The sequence below is a fragment of the Piliocolobus tephrosceles genome, chromosome X (assembly GCF_002776525.5).
Source record: "Piliocolobus tephrosceles isolate RC106 chromosome X, ASM277652v3, whole genome shotgun sequence".
In the NCBI taxonomy this organism is placed as follows: Eukaryota; Metazoa; Chordata; class Mammalia; order Primates; family Cercopithecidae; genus Piliocolobus; species Piliocolobus tephrosceles.
Genome location: NC_045455.1, coordinates 38,240,392 through 38,259,728, shown reverse-complemented (window position 1 = coordinate 38,259,728; position 19,337 = coordinate 38,240,392). Strand labels below are relative to the sequence as shown.

General features: G+C 36.1%; 1 protein-coding gene across 1 annotated transcript in view; it reads left to right on the top strand.

Moving 5' to 3' along the window:
* SCEL (sciellin) overlaps positions 1 to 19,337 on the top strand; it is a 110,022-nt gene that overhangs the window by 75,240 nt on the left and 15,445 nt on the right. Inside the window, exons 23-28 of the mRNA XM_023185525.2 lie at positions 1,921 to 1,971; positions 2,929 to 2,988; positions 6,413 to 6,472; positions 6,617 to 6,676; positions 6,821 to 6,877; positions 17,322 to 17,384. Of these exons, the coding sequence (XP_023041293.1) occupies positions 1,921 to 1,971; positions 2,929 to 2,988; positions 6,413 to 6,472; positions 6,617 to 6,676; positions 6,821 to 6,877; positions 17,322 to 17,384 (351 nt within the window). The remainder of the gene's footprint in view (positions 1 to 1,920; positions 1,972 to 2,928; positions 2,989 to 6,412; positions 6,473 to 6,616; positions 6,677 to 6,820; positions 6,878 to 17,321; positions 17,385 to 19,337) is intronic.

The window sequence follows — 19,337 nt, the reverse complement described above, 5'->3', positions numbered from 1 at the left end:
ATTTGAACATGAGTTAGATATAAAAGATACCAAGATATATATCTTCTCTCAGCAGATTTCCTATCTTACTTTGCATATTGGAATACGGTCTATTTTGCAGTATGTGGCTATCAAACAGCTTATTTAGACTAGATCAGAGGTCAGCAACTTTTTCTTAAAGGGCTAATAGTAAATAATTCTGGTTTCAGGGACCAAAATTGTCTCTGTTTTTAAGTAAGTATCTCTGCCAATAGTGTGAAAGCAGCCATTAGTACCTTGTGAACAAATGGGCATGGCTGTGTTTCAATAAAACTTTATTTACAAAAGCAGGCTGCAAGTTGGATGTGGCTTGAGGTCCATAGTTTGCTGACCCCTAGACTACATAGTATTTTGTTTGAGCGGGTGAAGAGAGTCAAAGCTGAATGTAGTTGAGGTGGAGTCTGAAATACAGCCTACTACCCTACTGCCCCCCTGATTTGGCATATATTAATACAACTTTAGTTTTACTATTGAGGGTCAGACACTAAATCCAGAAACCATATAATTACATTACAGATTAAGATTCAGTGAAAGACAGTTGCCTTTTCCCTCTCCCAAGATGACTTAGTTTCTAAAGGTGAAGATGGCCTGATTATTCATGCCCTTTCCTTTATAATGTTTGAGGCTGTATTTTGGTAGCCACATGCTGCCATGTATTGCGTTTGTTTGTGTGTCTATTTATTTTACTTGGTAGTGAGATTTTTTGAGTTCAGAGGACCTTTTGCTAGCTGTGTAGTCTTGGACAAATTGCCTAACCTCCCTTATACCTCAGCTTTTTTATATGTAATATCAGGATTGTAAGAGTTAATTTCTTCATGAGTTACTACAAAAATTAAACATGATCATGCTTGTAAAACACTTAGTGTTCACGTGCTTATTACACATTATCTATTAGTATTATTATTACTCTTAACAATTTTTTCTTTATTGTTAATTTCCCATAGCACTACTCAATGTGAAGAAGATAGCAAATAAATTTTCCTGGGAGGTTGAATCTTATGAAATTACTGACATTCAACTATTTTTGACCAACAAAATGGCAATTTTAAACAGTTCAATGTAATAGAATATAATAATTTACATGGAAGGATACGCACATGATAAAATGAACCTATAGATTAGTCTTAAGGATTAGTTAAGATATAAGTCTTTCCAATTATTTTCTCTCCAGGATATATAACATATCATCCAATAATAAAGTATATCAAATTAGGCTTCCTATTCAGGTCTTTGGTGTTAGGGTTGGTATCATTACTGTGACAACAGCAGCATCTCTGTAGAGTGATGAATGCCTATTTGAGTGTTTAGAATAGAAACATAAATTATATAAACTGATGCCTTGCTCGCTCTAATTTAGCTTTGCATGAAGTGTGATTCTGAAGTGATTTAATATCTTGGGGTAGTGTGAATATTACATATTTATATTATATATATTACCTACATAACTTAGAATCAGAAAATGACTTTTTTTCTTTTCTTTTTTTTTTTTTTACAAAAAATCTCAGCTTTTGTTTGTTGTGGAAGAAGGGGAGCAAGGAACATATGGATATAATGAATAATTTTATATTTTCTCTCGTTCATTATAACCTCCAGAAAATATTCTAAATGGTCTAATTCTGCCACAGAGATAAAGTATGTAAAATAAAGAGTTTAGGAATAATTCTGCTTTGAGGTTGACTTGAAAGAAACAAGAATACAACTAAATTAAATTATCATATACACAAATGTATGCAAGAAATGAATTGATAGTAGCTACCTGTTTTTACATAAGGCTAAAAATTTAAGTATAGATGAAGTTTTAAATTAGCAACAATCATTTGGTTAATATTAAGGCTGAAAAAATATACAAATTATTAGATTTTAGTTGACTTAGTCAGCTACTGAAACTTAACATTTTTTTAGGAATCAAGACTTGGACAATCTTATCAAAGTGATCCCTTCAGCAAACAAAAGGTAAACTTATTAAGATTGTTGAAGACTTCTTAGCAAGTCTCCAATTTATGCCCCCAAATAAGATTAATTAGTTGACTAAAGACATTTTGAAAGGGGACATGAAAAAAAAATGAGAACAAGTTGATGTGTAATAATGCTGGATAGATTTTTTCTATCTATTATTGCTTTCATTAATTTCATTATATTATTGTTGAAGATGATAATATTGAAGGTAATTCTGTGTAATTACTACTTTAGAAACTCCTTTGACACAGTAATAGTATAACTAAATTATAATTATAAATTCATAGTAAATTACAAGTTCATAAAACTGAACAAATCAGTAAATATTGGCTTTCTGTTCTCTCACAAACCCAGAGATTAATATTTAAATGACTGGCAAGAAAACTGACAACATAATATTTTTATGTTTGATTAGAATATTTTTTGCATGACATTGAATTTACTTATGTTCTTGAGAAATTAAGACCCTTTATACACTGGACACAAGTCACTAAAAGCACGGCAGAGAAACCCCAAACTATCACTCATTGAATTACTGTGAAGATAATGTTGGTGAAAAGCATTGTATGGATGTGAGGGATTGTTATGAACATGAGACAGAGGGAGGATGTTGGGGAAAGGAGTGTGGAGTTTGCGGTCCAGTTCCTGTGGTTGGAATTTTGGTTCACCCTCAGCCATTTCTTAGGTATCTGGCCCCAGGGAATGCCTTAATCCCTCTGAAGTGCAATATCTTTGTTTATAAAGGCAGTGGGGGTGGGGGTAGGGCTGGTAATGTTGATGTCACTGAGTTGTTTTGAAGATTAAAAAAGTGGTAACTAATATATATAAATTGGAAACTCAGTAAACTCATGACTTTTTACACTAGGATGCTATTGAATGATTTACACCTGTCGAAACAAAAAAAAGAAATGCCGGTATGAAATTTGCCAGTTTCCTCTAATTTTGTTTTCGCAGTGAACAAGGTCTTGATGAACACATTAATGTCAGCCCCAAAGTTGTCAAAAACACTGATGGGTAAGAGATGGATGTGAGTTTTGTTATGTTTCTTGTTAAGTAAACCCAAAATTAATAGAAATGATTTAGAATTATTCTATGGGCAAATTGAATGCAAATCTCAAAATATCATCACAGGTGGAAACCTAGATGTCTCAGTATTTGTTAATTGCAAGAAACAGAGGAAGCTGGAAACAATGCATGACGGTGCTTTCTCTTCTCTAAGCCTCCAGTAAAGGAATTGAACAGAGCGGTTGGAGAAATGGGCAGGAAGGAACATTGGTAGTCTAGGAGCTGTTTTTGTTTTGTTTTGTATGGTATTGAAATTAATACTTTTGTCTTTGAAATTGATGATAATTTATTAATGGTAGTTAATTTTTTTGAAAAATGACCTAGACACTTCATTAGACTAATCATTAGCAATATCATTCACCTCATTTTAGAGTTTTCTGATAGTCAGTGGAAATTTTATGAGGTTCATTATTCTTGAGAGGTTTACTGCGCTCAGCAAGGTGATGGACCTAAAGTTGAATAATTCTTCTTGAAGTAATGTCAGTAAGATAATGAAATTCACTTTTTGTCTATAGTTAATCGAAGACTTAATATCATTACACATTACTGTTTTATATATAAATACATCTTAAGAACGGTTTCATGATTTCCCCTTTTAAGTTCTGTTGGTACGTATACAAATTGTTAAATTTTGGAGATGGAGAGAAGGAAGCTTAGGATATCTTGGCCCAGTAGTTTGAATAATTTTGAAAACCAGTGTTCCAGATGAATCTACTCATTTTGCAGAAGAGGAAATTAAGACTCAGAAAGGTTAAGTGATTTGAGCAGGGCCACAGAAAAAATTAGTGGAAGACTGATAGTAGTTCTATCATCTCTTAGGCAGTGAATAATTACTGAGCACCTACTGGGTTCACAGCTTACAACCAGGTATCATTACTTGTACATTAGGTATAATTATAGGTTGTGGAAGCCAAAAAGAGAATTTGGTAGGCATATTCAATCTTATTAACAGCAGGCAATTAACATAGATTAAAGCTAATTATGTACCAGGGGCACAGAGATGTTACACCAAGACAATAATAGGTTGTCAGTTTAATATATTACATTTTGGAGCACTCATGTACTGCTTGCTGAATATAGAATATATTGTCAATGAGTTGCATTCTTAAAAGGGAGAGATATTGAAGAGCTAATTAATAAACACAGAGGAAGTAAAATTCGTATTCATGGAGTCCTAGGAGGAGGTGTTTGGAGATGGACAGAGCCTTGGAGATTATCCAATCCAACCTCCTCATTTACAGATGAGAATACTGAGACCAGGGGCAAAAATCTCACAGTCATCTGTGAGATCTTCTACCTCCCAGCCCAACTCCTAGTCTTTATATCACAGCACACAGACTTTGATCTTAATATATATAAAAATTAATTAAGCACCTTGGGAAATAGCAGAGGCTGTAAAGATAGGAGTGTTGCTCTTGCTGTGGGATGACCAGGAGGTGTTTTTTACTGTTCTTACAGGGACACTTGAAAGATTGCTTCGTAGATTACAATGGCACAAATGTGCAAATGATTGCAAAACACTTTACAGCTTTTAAACTGCATGAAAGTAATAGTAACCTAAATATCCTAATGTATCCTTTACTACATTCTTAAAGCTAAATAAATAAAAATAGTAACTTGAGAGAAAAAATGTTACATTTTCCTGGATAAAATTTAGATATGCTTGCTTTGCAGGATCTAGGGCCTGAAAAAAATCTACATATTTGTTGTTTGCAAAAATTGCATGATGCTATCAATCAAGGCAATTCCAGACTGTTCCTGAGATTTTTGTTTCATTAACACATGGTGTTGTCTTTACAGGAGTGGTGGCAGAATATAGCATATATTTATGTTTTCTAAGCTAGTGTTTCTCAAATGTGGGTTGCAACCCATTAAAGGGTCTTGTAATTAATTTAGTGAATGGCAATCAGCATTTTTCTCTTAATTAAATAGAATGAACTGAACAGAAAATATGAGAGTTCTTATGTAGTAAGAATATTATTTCATAAAATGTATGTCTTTGTGTGTGTGTGTGGGGGGGCTGTCGGTAAAAGATAGTTTTAGGCTGTGATGTAAAATGTATTTCTTGTTGGGCTTTATGTAACAGTGGTTAGTATATCATTGTTCTAGAGTATTAGGTAAATTAAATTTTTGTGCTCAGTAGGACAGTGAAAATGGAAGTTATAGTGGATTTTGGGGGTTTTTTTTATGTTACTTACTCTTAATTTTGCTGACACATAAATATTATCTGTAGTTACACTAACCAATATTGTGATTAATTGTATATTTTTTTAAAATTGTGGCTTTTGAACATACTGTCCACTCTACAACGTTTTATTCTTTGTATTTTATAATAATATGTGAAATTAACCTCATTTTAAAGACTGTTGTCTTTCTGACACAGTTTAGTTTTATGACAGATTTTGTCATCGGTTTATACAAGGAAATTATGTTGTGGATAGTTAGTTTTCATATGTCAATCATTCTTTTAATAGTATTTATAGATATCAATTTATTATGTTCAGTTGAGAACATTATCATAGAAGAAAGCTCAAAATAGGGAAAATTCAGTTAGAGCCTTTCCATAGGCTATGGAGAGGTGAGAACCATGAAGAATAAATCAAACTAAATGAAGCCTTGAACATTCTATGGAAAGGTTGAAGGCTGGGGAAGAAAATGCAGACCTTTTCTCAGATGTTCTGATTATTCATCTCTAAATGACGCTCTTTTGGTCCCTGACCTTGCATCTTTTTTTTTTTTTTTTTTTTTTTTTGAGGAATAAAATGTATTTTATTTTTATATAAGGAAAAAGCACTGTTGCAGGGAGAGGTACATGTAGATTGTTTCCCAGATGGTACTGGAAGCAGGTGTTGTCAGTTCTGCAATCTCTTGCCATGGTAACTGCCATGTATTTCTCTGAATAAGTATTAAAATGAGTTTAGAGGAACACTTTGAAATTGATGGATTGCTGGAACTCTCTTTGCTAAGCCTTATATTAACAATAATCCCCATTTTAGAGTTTATTTTTTTTAAATTGATATCCTTAGTTGATTAACCTGATTTTAAAAATAAGGATATTAAAATCAGTTGCTATCTTCATAATGTTAATACATTCAAGAATGAACAATTGTTGGTTACTAAATGTTTGCTATGGCAACTTAACCAGCATGCCCTTGTAGATAGGGTCTGTCAATAAAATATATGAAATTAGAGTAAGTTTTCTTCTGATAAAGCATAATTCTTCATCCCCTAAATTGTTTAGAAAACATATTTCATGGTTAGTCAATACTAAAACAATATGTCTTATACCATTATCCTTTCTTTCCATTTCTGACTACCTTAAACCTATGGTTATCTCTAATCCAAGTTGCTTTAATATTTTTTCCACTTTAAGAAAACAAGATCTTGATAAACTCATCAAAGTGAATCCTGAAATTTTCACAAACAACCAAAGGTAATAAAACTATGTTGTTTTAATGTGCTTTGGTCAGAAAGAATATTAAGTTTTATTATTACTTCAAGCAGATTTATAACCTTAATGATATTACCAAAAGGACTTCATAGTTAACCTGCTCTCTTTTTATTGTTTGATTTAAAGAAACCAAGATCTTGCTAACCTCATCAAAGTAAATCCTGCAGTAATCAGAAACAATCAGAGGTAATCAAATAGAAGCAGTCAATTCATATTTTTATTTGTCTGTTGCCCCTGGATGAAGTAGATTTATAATGTTGCTTTACTGACCTAACACAACCCCAAAACCTGTTACTAATCTGAACTTTTTTCTCTCCCTCTTTTAAGCAGCCAAGACTTGGACAATCTTATTAAAGTGAAACCTTCAGCTCTTAGAAACACTAATCGGTAAATGACCTTGACTATCTTGACATGTTTACAAGTTTCTAGGGTAGGAACTTCTTCCTCCCTCCTTGCCTCCCTGCTTCCCTCCCTTCCTCTCTTCCTCCCTTTTTTCTTTCTTTCCTTCCTTCTTTCCATTTCATTCTATCACCCAGGTGGGGGCACGGTAGCACAATCATAGCTCACTGCAGCATCAAAATCCTGGGTTCAGGTGATCCTCCTGCCTCAGCCTCCTGAGTAACTGGCAGCAAATTTTTAAAAATTATTTTAGAGATAGGGTCTTACTAGTTGCCTAGGGTGGTCTCAAATTTCTGGGCTCAGGCAATCCTGCCTCAGCCTCGTAAATTGCTGGGATTACAGGCATGAACCACTCCTTCGTATCCCTTTTCTGTTTTCTCCTTTCTTCCTTCCTGCCTTTCTTTTGAGGACTTTTAGTTTTCTTTGGTGTGTTAAATGAGGATACATTTGGCCGGGCGCGGTGGCTCAAGCCTGTAATCTCAGCACTTTGGGAGGCCAAGACGGGCGGATCACGAGGTCAGGAGATTGAGACCATCCTGGCTAACACGGTGAAACCCCGTCTCTACTAAAAAAATACAGAAAACTAGCCGGGCGAGGTGGTGGGCGCCTGTAGTCCCAGCTACTCGGGAGGCTGAGGCAGGAGAATGGCGTGAACCCAGGAGGCGGAGCTTGCAGTGAGCTGAGATCCAGCCACTGCACTCCAGCCTGGGCAACAGAGCCAGACTCCGTCTCAAAAAAAAAAAAAAAAAAATGAGGATACATTTACAATCCATCCCATGTGACTCCTGTCAACAAGGAAACATATTGCACTCTTCTGGAATCAATTGCACTTTTTGGAATTAGTGCTGGGCTTCTTATTTGCACTAAAACAACTTAGTGTTTGTTGTCTACAGAAAATAGAGTTTTAGGACTGAAATAAAAGAAATGAATACAATTAAATAAGGAAAAAAGATATTTTGAAGAAGTTGAACCAAACTAATGGTTTCTGTGAATGTCTGTAAAACATTAGAATGCATGTCCGTAGAACATTGGAAAGAATATTCATGGTCTTCAAAATCCTTGATCCACAGCTAGTGTGGGCCCACAAAATATTACAGATTTTAACCATAAACTTCCATTTTACATTCTTACGATATCTTATAATTTGTTATTTGATATATTTCACATAAACTGCTTTATTAACCTATAATAAAGTAATAGACAATGCAAAAGAGTGCACTGTATCAGAAGTCCAAATTGCTCTGCTGATCTGAAATTGTATTATAATAAATACATTGCTGGAAATAGTAGTCCAATATTCTAAAATGACAAAAAGAAATTAACATATGATAAAGTACTTTGAACCCATTAGGAGAAACAGGAAAGTGTAAGTCATGATTGGCCTAACTCTTACATCTCCTAGTTTGTTTTCTATCTGAGTATCATATTTTGTTCTTGCTGTTTTGAGCACCTAGGATATGACTGGTAGTTCACATACATTTAATATTCACAAGAATCCCATGAGAAATCTGTTCATGCACCCTATTTTGTAGAAGAAGAAACTAGAGCTCAAAGGTACTAAATAACCTTTTCAAGAAAGAAAAATACACCCTGGACTTAAACTCAGGGACTTCTGATGTCACCACCTAGAGGGAAAACAAAAGATCTGTGGTTAAGTCAGCTCAGACTCTCTTGTTCTTTCCATTCTTCATATTCCCTATGATCCTCTGCTGCTCATACACAGTTAAAGAACTATGATCAGATATATTTATTCTGGAGGATTATTGTTAAAATGACAGGGAGGAAAGAAAACCTTGCTGTATGTGGATTTTCTAATAACTGAAATAACAGTGGACTCTGCTGCTGAGAATTGTACGGAAATATCTTTGCGAAGTAGAACCCTTTCTTTATAGTGGCATTTGTTGGGTGGATTTTTCTTTTTTTTTTTTTTTTTTTTTGAGACGGAGTCTCGCTCTGCCGCCCAGGCTGGAGTGCAGTGGCCGGATCTCAGCTCACTGCAAGCTCCGACTCCCGGGTTCACGCCATTCTCCTGCCTCAGCCTCCCGAGTAGCTGGGACTACAGGCGCCCGCCACGTCGCCCGGCTAGTTTTTTGTATTTTTAGTAGAGACGGGGTTTCGCCATGTTAGCCAGGATGGTCTTGATCATCCTGACCTCGTGATCCGCCTGTCTCGGCCTCCCAAAGTGCTGGGATTACAGGCTTGAGCCACCGCGCCCGGCCGGATTTTTCTTTATATCAGTAACAGTTTTAGGAAGTTCCCAATCATGTTGAAAGTGGTTAGGTTTAATAACCACGTTATGTAATAACTGACAGTGAAAAATGTAGTCTCTCACTTTCTCTCCCACATCTCCTCCCTCCACCTCTTTCCTCCCTCAGTCCCTCTGACAATTGTGCTTTATTGACAACGGTAACTTTCTCAGAAGGGATTTTTGCCTGTTGTTTTATTAGAAGAGGCCAATTTGGTAAAAAGGTAGTTTATATTTCAGCAACTCCTAATCAAATATCCATAAAAAGAGGACATTTTCCGTACACAGATATGATTACTATAAAAAAATTAAAAAATATTGGCTATCGTGTTGTTTTAAGATGGTGGCTTGATTCACAAATCTAACCTAACCTATGTCTAATTATTGTTTACCAGTATGACAGATATGATGAGAATCAGCTGGGATGTTCAAGAATTATCACAAAGCAGACAAATAGGAAAGACTGAACCATCTATTTGAAAAAAGCAACTTCATTCAATTGGTTCAGCCACCCGTATCTATAATCTATCCATTCTGCCCTCTTGATTTTAATGTAGCTATGAAGGAGAGTATTTTAAAAGTGCCTCTCACTAAGAAGAACAGTCACAAGGCACTGTTACATCAATTCAATGTGACATAAGCACTGATTATTTAATAGTGTAACAGCCGTGAATCAGAGTTCTTTCATCTGACTTTGCTGACATTTCCAGCAGCTGTATATTTAATTCATAGTTAGGGGCTGAATAAACTACTGCCATTGATCAGAATGTAAGCAGGCATCCTTGAACTTCTTCTAGGAAAAACTACAGATGTGCACAAAATTTTCATTTATTCAGTAAGAATTTGCATGACTTTTGGTAGTAACAGTTTCACATTTTCATCAACCAGTGTCAAAGAGAGATATTCAGTTATCTGTAGCCTATAAACTGTTGTTAGACTGATTATTAAAACGCTAAATTTCTGCTCCTGAATGAATATTGAAAAGCATCTAGTGACACCACGGTCTCTACAGTTAGAAAAGGCATCCTTCATCTAAAGTAGAAAAAAAATACTCTTAACTGTTTGTGGCATTATACTTCCATCTTCTTAAGGATTTCCTATTTGTTAAGACATCCCCAAGTTTTTAGTATTCCAAAGGGAGAAGAGTTCCTTCCTAACTACCTATTACATATTTTTCATATTTCTGTTAACATAAACTTGGGGACAACCTTGACTCTTTCTGGTGTTTCATTTCCCATAATCAATCAATCAGTCACTTTGGATGCATCCCCTAATCTCAGGGAGTAGTCCAAGACAGTTCATCAGACCCACTGGTTCTGTAGTCCAGATTATTGTTCAGCCTCCTAACTTGCCCCTCTGCTGCCAATCTCCCCTTTTGCTCTTCAATCCATTTGCCACCCTGTAGAGTGGTTTTCCTAAGACACAAATCTGATCATGTCATTCTGATTAAACTCCTTCTGTGGCTCCCCATTGCTATTGCATAATGGCCATGATCCTCCTTAACCTGGTCTCCAAGCCCACCATGATCTGGCATCTATGGGCTTTCCCACTTCAGTCTATTATCATTCTCTACCCAAAAGCAAACCCCACCCACACACACCCTCTAACTTGCATACTCCTCACTCCTCCTTCATCGCTATTGCTTGGTTAACTTCTACTTATCCTTTAGGTATCCGCTTAGGTGTCTGTCACTCAGGCTCTGGGAAGCCCTCCTAACCCACCACATCTGCATCAGATGCTTCTTCTAGATGTTCTCGATCTATCTTTTCTGTCCCATAATGTTGGTCTCTTCAAGGGAGTTATTATTTAATCATCCCTTTTTGACTATAAGGTCTTTAAGGGTAACTAATGGGTCTACCTTGTTTATTTCTTTACCCATAGTGCATAATGCAATGCCTGGCACATGTTAGGTATTTAGCAAATATTGAATTAAAGGATAAATCTCAACCTCATCAATGCCTTGTGATAGTCCACTTAGAGAAAGTCTAGCCTTCCAGCTGTGACATTCTGAGCCCCTATGAGTGAAACCAAATGAAAAGAATCAGATTTCTTGTGACTGGTCTCCTTGCTTGAGCCAATTACTATCTTTTGCTCATGACATAATCTCAATAAACTATAGTGAATTGGAGCCACTGAAATTCTTGGTCACATCTTATATTTAAAATACCTGAATTGCCCAACTGCTCTATGGACCTGTTAATTTCTTTAATACAAAATCTTTAAGACTCCCTCACTGAAAAGAATTATAAAAATATGTAAAAACATAACGAGTTGGGCCCATTTTGCTATGTCAGTAAGTTGAGGAATTATACCAGTTCTCTCACTGTATTCTCTATTCCTTTCAGAAAGACAGATATTCCTTTTGAACTAATGCCTAATGCCTAAGATTTAGTTCCTGGCATAAAAGGAATACCATAGTACATTTTTTATATGAAGACTCTCAATTTTGTAAATATGTTTGATACTCTACAAAAGCAATTTAAATGAGCTGTATGGTGAGAAACATATTGCTGCCTATTAATAAATACCTCCCACACCCACATGAGAAAGGAAGAACAGTTAGGAGTGAGCTAATAACTTTCTCATATGCAGAGCTTCTCCTAGGAAAAGTTGTATAGTAAAAGACGTAATTCCTGGGTCTCCAGAATCTCTATTTTTTTTCCTTCACCTGCTTTGTAAGAGAGTTTATGGTTTTCGATGTGGTAGTAGAAAATAAATGACATTATTATAACATGGATAAATTACTCAAAAATTGTCCTGTGGCTTTACATCATAGATAACTCATATTTCTCCCCAAATATTCTGAAATCTACATTTAAAAACCATTATTAGGCCAGGTACCTGTAATCCCAGTACTTTGGGAGGCTGAGGTGAGGGGATGGCTTGAGGCCAGGAGTTTGAGACCAGCTTGGACAGCATGGTGACACCCTGTCTCTACAAAAATAAAAAAAATTTAGCTGGGTGTGATGGCATGCACCTGTAGTCCCAGTTACTTGGAAAGCTAAGACGGGAAGATTGCTTGAGCCAAGGAGTTCGAGGCTGCAGTGAGCTATGAAAGCACCATTACACTCGAGCCTGGGAGACAGAGCTGGACCCCAGTCTCTAAATAACAAACAAAAAACATTATTAGTTGCAATAGTCAGTAACAATTTGCTCTTCAACAATTTTCTGTAACTACAGAAAGTTGGTGATTTTCTTAGAATTAATTCCACCTGCCCATCAATGTATAATATTTTAAGGTCTGCCTGCCTTCTATGCCACTGTCATGAAAGGGGATTGGAATCAAGCCTCTGCTTAACCCTGCAGCATTTGGTTGCATTTCTATAAAAATCTATTTTTCACACTTGACTCACAGTTCTTCATCTTATACCACAGTGTAAAAGTCACCATGCAATTGATGTGATCTTAATTAAAGAACAAAAATTTATTTTTATCTCCTTTAACTTTGAAAGCTTATGAGCAGTCTGTGCTTCTTTTACTGGATCTTCAAATGTAGCTGATGGCGTCAATCAGAGTGAATAGCCAAAGTAAATACACATTTTGTACTTTTCTTCATCTGGAACTTTCCATTTTGCATTAAATATTGGTATAGATTATTCAGAGTAAAATCTTGGCTGCTCTGAGTGCAGTGGTGTTTACTACTAACTGCTCACACCAGTTATAGATTTCTTTGTTCCTTTTCCACTTCCACTGCTTCACTTGACTAGCCTTAAATAAATAAATATTACTCTACTAAACCTGATATGTGGTAGTGTTTAATAAAATAAGAAAAATGTTATGAAACAAATAATAATATAGTTTACTTGATGATTTGCAACTGTATTTCCTCTTTGGAAATGTGTTTCTTTGAAGGCACACATAGGTTGCAATTTTGAGTTATCTATCCATAGTTGTTGGATTTTTAAGATTCTGGCTTCTTCTCCTTTCTCAGATCCAACCCCATTCTTTCTCCCCCTCATGAAAACTAAGGTACAAAAGAGGTTGAGCAGCATGTGGGCAGTATCTACAGCAGTCAGGAGTTCAAAGCCAGGAGGAGTTGAGGATGTCCACCATTAGGCTGAGAAAATACATATAATCACATTGTAAGGGTAGAAGCAGACCTGTATTTATTTGTTAGGGCTGCATAACAAACTACCACAGACTGGGTGGCTTAAAGACAAGTATCTGTTGTTTCACAGTTCTGGAGGGCAGAAGTCCAAGATCAAACTGTCAGCAGGGTTGGTTCCTTCCACAGGGCTGGCTCCTTCTCAGGCCAAAAGGAAATATCTGTGCCAGGCCTCTCTCCTTGGCTTGTAGAAAACTGTCTTCACTGTTTTTTTTTTTTTTTTGAAACGGAGTCTAGCCCTGTTGCCCACACTGGAGTGCAATGGTGCGATCTCGACTCACTGCAACCTCCGCCTCCCCCGTTCACACAGTTCTCCTGCCTCAGCCACCTGAGTAGCTGGGATTACAGGCGCCTGCCACCACGCTCAACTAATTTTTGTATTTTTAGTAGAGACGGGGTTTCACCATGTTGGTGAGGCTTGTCTGGAACCCCTGACCTCATGATCCACCTGCCTGAGCTTCCCAAAGTGCTGGGATTACAGGCGTGAGCCGCCGCGCCCAGCCAGAAAACTGTCTTCACTTTATCTTCCCTCTGTGTGTGTCTGAGTCCAAATTTCATCTTAGAGACACTATTTGTAACTTGATTACCTCTGAGGACCCTTATCTCTAAATAAGGTCACGTTCTGAGGTATCAGGGGTTAGGACTTCAACATGTGAATTTGGGGGAGTGTATAATTCAACCCAGAACAAGCTCCAAAGATAATCAAACAAAGCCAGGACTGGGAGCTGTGCAAAAAGGAAATAAATATAATATGTGCATTCAGGGGTGAAGTAAGGCAGGTGCTGGGTGATGGACAGAAATGGAGGTGAAATGTCCATAACTGGCTTTACTGGTCTTTTTTTCCACATGAATTTGGTGGATACTATGTCCCTAGATATAGACAGACCAGACAATCTTAAAGGTTCATGGTCTAGGCTAATACTTTCCCTTGGGGTTCCTTTAATATCTTTTCTCAGAGCTGGGTAAGGTTGTAAGAGGTTTCCCCAAAAAAGAAAAGATAATTTAATAATTTAAATTGATTCCACAAATGGAATTAATTTGTGGAATTAAATTAAATTATGGAGCAGCTACTATGTGCAAGGCCATATTAGGCCATAATAATATGACCCTACTCTCAAGTTGTAATGAAAGCCACCAGTTTACCTATAAAACTAGCACTCAGTTCCTCCAGCATTAGCACTGGAAGGGGAATCACTTTGAGAAACAAAGTTCTAATTGCCCAAGATTCACACCTCCTGATGATCTTCCACTATTTACCACTGCCGACCATCCCAGTTTGACATTTCTAGGAAACTGGATCATGAAATACCATGATACTCCCTTTAATTTTATTCCACTATCCCTAAATATTTAGTAAAGTATTACTTAAAACATTAAGGGGAAGATCTCTTAATGGCTACGGTTGTTAAAAAAGTTTTGCGGCCCCTTATGCCAAGAAGATGGCTCTAGTAATTAGTGGAGACCATCAAGGATTAGGCAAATCCAAAGACTCTAGTCACTATTTCTCAGTTTGCAGGATTTAGGGTAGTAGATTATCTTACTCAGTTCTTGCAGTTACGTAGAAGAATTCAGTTTTGAAATTTACATCGTTCGGACTGCAGAGCCAATAATTTGATACTTCCGAACTACTTCTGAAACCTAGTACTTTTTACCTACATTAATTGGCACAGTTCCACTGTAACTCACTTAAAAAGTAATGTACCCTATTTTCTACAGTTTCAAAAGTATGCAGTTAGTGTTTTAAATGTGAGGCTTAAGTGTGGCTAGGGAATGCTGCCGAATTTGTATATTATACCAATATTGACAGTTTGGATTTTATGTAAAAAGAGTATTAAATCTCGTCCCACGTAAACATGAGAACATTTTACCAATATTTGTGAGTGAGAGTCTATATACTGATTCCATGTATAATAACCTTATTTGAACCCACTATTTAGGACCATGAGAGGGGAGATTTTTAAAAAACAGAGTTAATTCCAAAGATGTGACAATTTAGAACAGAAATAAAATGTGACAGTGGCCTCTCAAAATGTGGAATCAACAGTGCCAACTGCAGGATCACTGCACTTCTATTTTTTTTTTTTTTAATGCTTTTTCAATTCACCCACAACTGTAGTCACTGTGTGTGTATTAGTCTGTTCTCATGCTGCTAATAAAGACATATCTGAGACTGGGTAATTTATAAATAAAAAGTGATTTAATGGACTCACATTGTCACATGGCTGGGGAGGTCTCACAATCATGGTGGAAGGCGAAGGAGGAGCAAAGGCATGTCTTACGTGGTGGCAGGCAAGAGAGCTTGTTTAGGGGAACTCCCATTTAAAAAACCATCAGATCTCTTAGGACTTGTTCACTACCACAAGACCAGTGTGGAGACAACCACTCCCATGATTCAATTATCTACACCTGGCTCCACCCTTCACACATAGGGATTATTACAATTCAAGGTGAGATTTGGATGGGGACACAGTCAAACCGTATCATTGTGCCATGAATTTTATTTACATTAACTTACTCGTTCTCACCACAATTGTGTGAGTTTGGACATTAGTGTCCTTCTTTACAAAATGATATGGTTTGGCTCTGTGTCCCCACCTAAATATTATCTCAGATTATAATCTCCACATCTCCACATGTCAAGGGAGGAACCTAGTGGGAGGTGATTGGATCATGAGGACAGTTTCCCCCATGCTGTTCTCGTGAGAGTCAGTGAGTTTCCACGAGATCTGATGGTTTAAAAGTAGTTTTGGTTCCCCCAGCTCTCTCTCCTGCTGCCTTATGAGGAAGGTACTTGCTTCTCCTTCATCTTCTGCCGTGATTGTAAGTTTCCTAGAGCCTCCCCAACCATGTGGAACTGTAAGTCAATTAAGCCTCTTTTCTTCATAAATTACCTAGTCTCAGGCAGTTCTTTATAGCAGCGTGAAAACAGACTAATATGCAAAATGAAGTTTAAAATGGTTGGCTAACTTGCTCACAGAAGTAAGGAAAAAACTGGGCCTCATTGTTTTGACTTCTAAACAGTGTTCCTACCCTATGACAAAGACTTTTCATAACTCATGAAAAAAGAAAAAAAAAAGAACTATCAATGTTATACCTAATATATAAATAACATACCAGAGGATCTTGTGTCTCATGAAAGGGTGTCAAATCATTAATGCAGCCCAAGATATAAGAATCAAATCACTCCATTTATCCCCCACATAATGAATTATGTATTCAAATTTTGAGTTGATTTCCCTTGTTTCTGTGATCCCCAAAGCCTAAATAAGGTCTCTGGGTAAACATCTAAGAATTGATTTCAGGTGGGCAGATGGCATCATCTCAAACCTTGACTCTTCCGAAAATTAGTTAATTGGCCTTGGAAAACTGACGTTGCCTTTCTGAGATCCAGATACTGTTCTACAGGACTTTTGTGAGATCTGAATGAGATAACCCATGTGAAAACACAGTTAGTACTTCATGACACAGAGATAATACTCATTAAATGTTAGCTGAAAATAAGTTGATTAATGGGTACAAATATGCAGTTTGATAAAAGAAATAAGACATAGTATTAGATCAGTAGGATGACTATAGTTTACAATTATTGATTACGCATTTCCAAATAACTAGATGAGAAGATGTTGAATGATTCTAGCATAAAGAAAAGATAAATATTTAAGGTGATAGATAGCCCAAGTACACTGATTTGATCTTTACAAATTATATGAATGTATTAAATCATCACATGTACCCTGAAACTATGTACATCTATTATACATCAATAAAAAAGAAAAATGAACTGAATGTGAATAAAAATTATTGATTTCTTTTCAGATCAGATTTCCCAAACCTTCCAAAAAGTTAGTTCTTTATTTCTCTTTCACAATGTAATCCATACTTCCATGTTCGATCCATGAGTTGTATGGATCAAATAGCTCAATGTCAGATATTCAATCTCCTATAGCCTGATAGGTCACAAATGACTATGTCAAAGATTATGTGCTGATTTTTAAATGTTTCAGTATTTTCTTATTTCCTGTCATTATGTTGTAACTAAATCATATATACATGTATTTATAAATAACATATTTTTTTCTTAGAGACCAGAACCTGGAAAAATTAATTGAAGTAAATTCTCATGTTTCTGAAAACAAGAATGGAAGGTAAAGCTTATTATAATTCACTTTTTTCTTATGAATTCCATATACATCTGCATATATTGTATAGCCTTAGAAGATTAGATATATATTATATAATATATAATTTGGGTTGTGTGTGTGTGTGTGTGTGTATATATATAATCCAAATACAAAAATTTATATGGTGCTTAATAGCTAATAGGGAAAAAATTAACATAATTCTAATTCTGTAGAATTTGTGACTCAGGGCCTGCCGTTCTATTGCTTAGTGTAAATGGCATCATGGAAATTCAAAGCTCTTTGGGGCTGTGAAGATTTATTTTTACTTACTGTTGCTTGGTAAGCTCTCAGCAGTGCAGAAAACACTCTGGGAATCTCTTCCCTGGATGCCTAGTGCTAAAAGAATGCATGAATTTATCACAGCCACAAAACAGGAGCTAATTTTGAAATTTCTTTACACCATAGAGTATAATAGCTTTAAAACTGTGACACCTTATTGGCCATTACAAGAAAGGTTAGGACAGGAGCTATACTTCATTTTTGTCACAGACTGTATACTTTAGGAAAAATTAACTTTTCCATGTTTAGCAATTCTTACCCCTATATATGAGGGAATACTAAACACAATAGATTACTATTTTCAGCTTCATAAGGTGCAGTTGCCTTTTGTATTAATTTTTTTATGTAAAGAAATGATATTGTTGATTTCATCTACAGAGAATGGAAAAGCTAGCAAAAGAGCTGGCTCACTTTTCTTTTTCATATTGTCTATAAAAGATTCCTGAATCCCACAGGTAGATAGTTTCTTTCCATTCCTTTAATTCCCCAAATCATCTTCTTGCTTCTGTTTGTGACCTTGAGAAAGTCTTTGAGAGAATGAGGGAGGATAAATTTTCAGTAGAATCTGCTTATTCTGGAAATACATGAATTCTTTTGGGAATAGGACTGGGCTTACGCTTAACTAATCTCATTCAAGTATTATTTGAAAGTGATTGGGGTGAAAAAAATTACAAGTAAATTATTAAGTATGATTAAGGAATTTCACATTTAATTTGAGAAGTGTTCCAGTTCTACTGGACTTGCTAATGAAATGGGATTTTTATCAGAGGGATTAATAAGGAAATGGAATTTCATGGAAGTTCAAGAGCAGGAATGGTGGCATTGCCAGGCCTCAGAAAGATCTCACTTGGAATATTGTTCATTCTTGACCTGAAGAAGTTTGGAACCCTTGGACGTTAACTAGAGTTATTTGTCACTAATGCAACTCAGCTAGTCACTAAGTATTGGATTTTGTCCATCTTTTTCCTGTCCTTCTCTGTACCTATTGGCTTCCTTATTCTCTGCTCTTCTTCTGTTTAATAACCAAAATTTTGTGTGGCCTCTCAGTTTTGGCTTCTTTGTAACTTCAGCTTATTCTACCTCTTCAGGTACTTTAATGAATCAAATTAAAAATCTAAATAAGCATCCCAGGAAAATCTGCTAAACTGAGACATGATTCATTTTATGAATATATTCACTTTACATCGTAATTGGATGCGCAAGCAAATATACGTTTTGTAATTTGATTCGTTAAGAAGGTAGGAGCCAAGGGGAAAGTTCCACTTTGCCCTCTGAAGCTTTGCTGAAAAATCAACTCCCAAAAGGCAGAGTAATTAGAGAAAAGGCATATAAATTTATTTAACCTGTGATGGGAGCCTTCAGAATGAAGACCCAAAGATACAGGGGAAATTGTCCATTTAATATTTAGGTTCAATAAAGTACAGAGAGCCATGAAGAAATATGATTGGACAAAAAGAATATGACCTAATGGCAACAGACTGAGTGGGGAAAGCCAGCAAGGTCTGTGTCCCTAGATTCTTCTTAATCTCTTGAGCATGCATTCCTTCCTTCTGGGCATGGGGCAGAATCATTCTGGAATAGGGGTCTTATGACCTACAGTCAAACAAGGGATGTCAGATAATTTCTTTATGGCCAGTT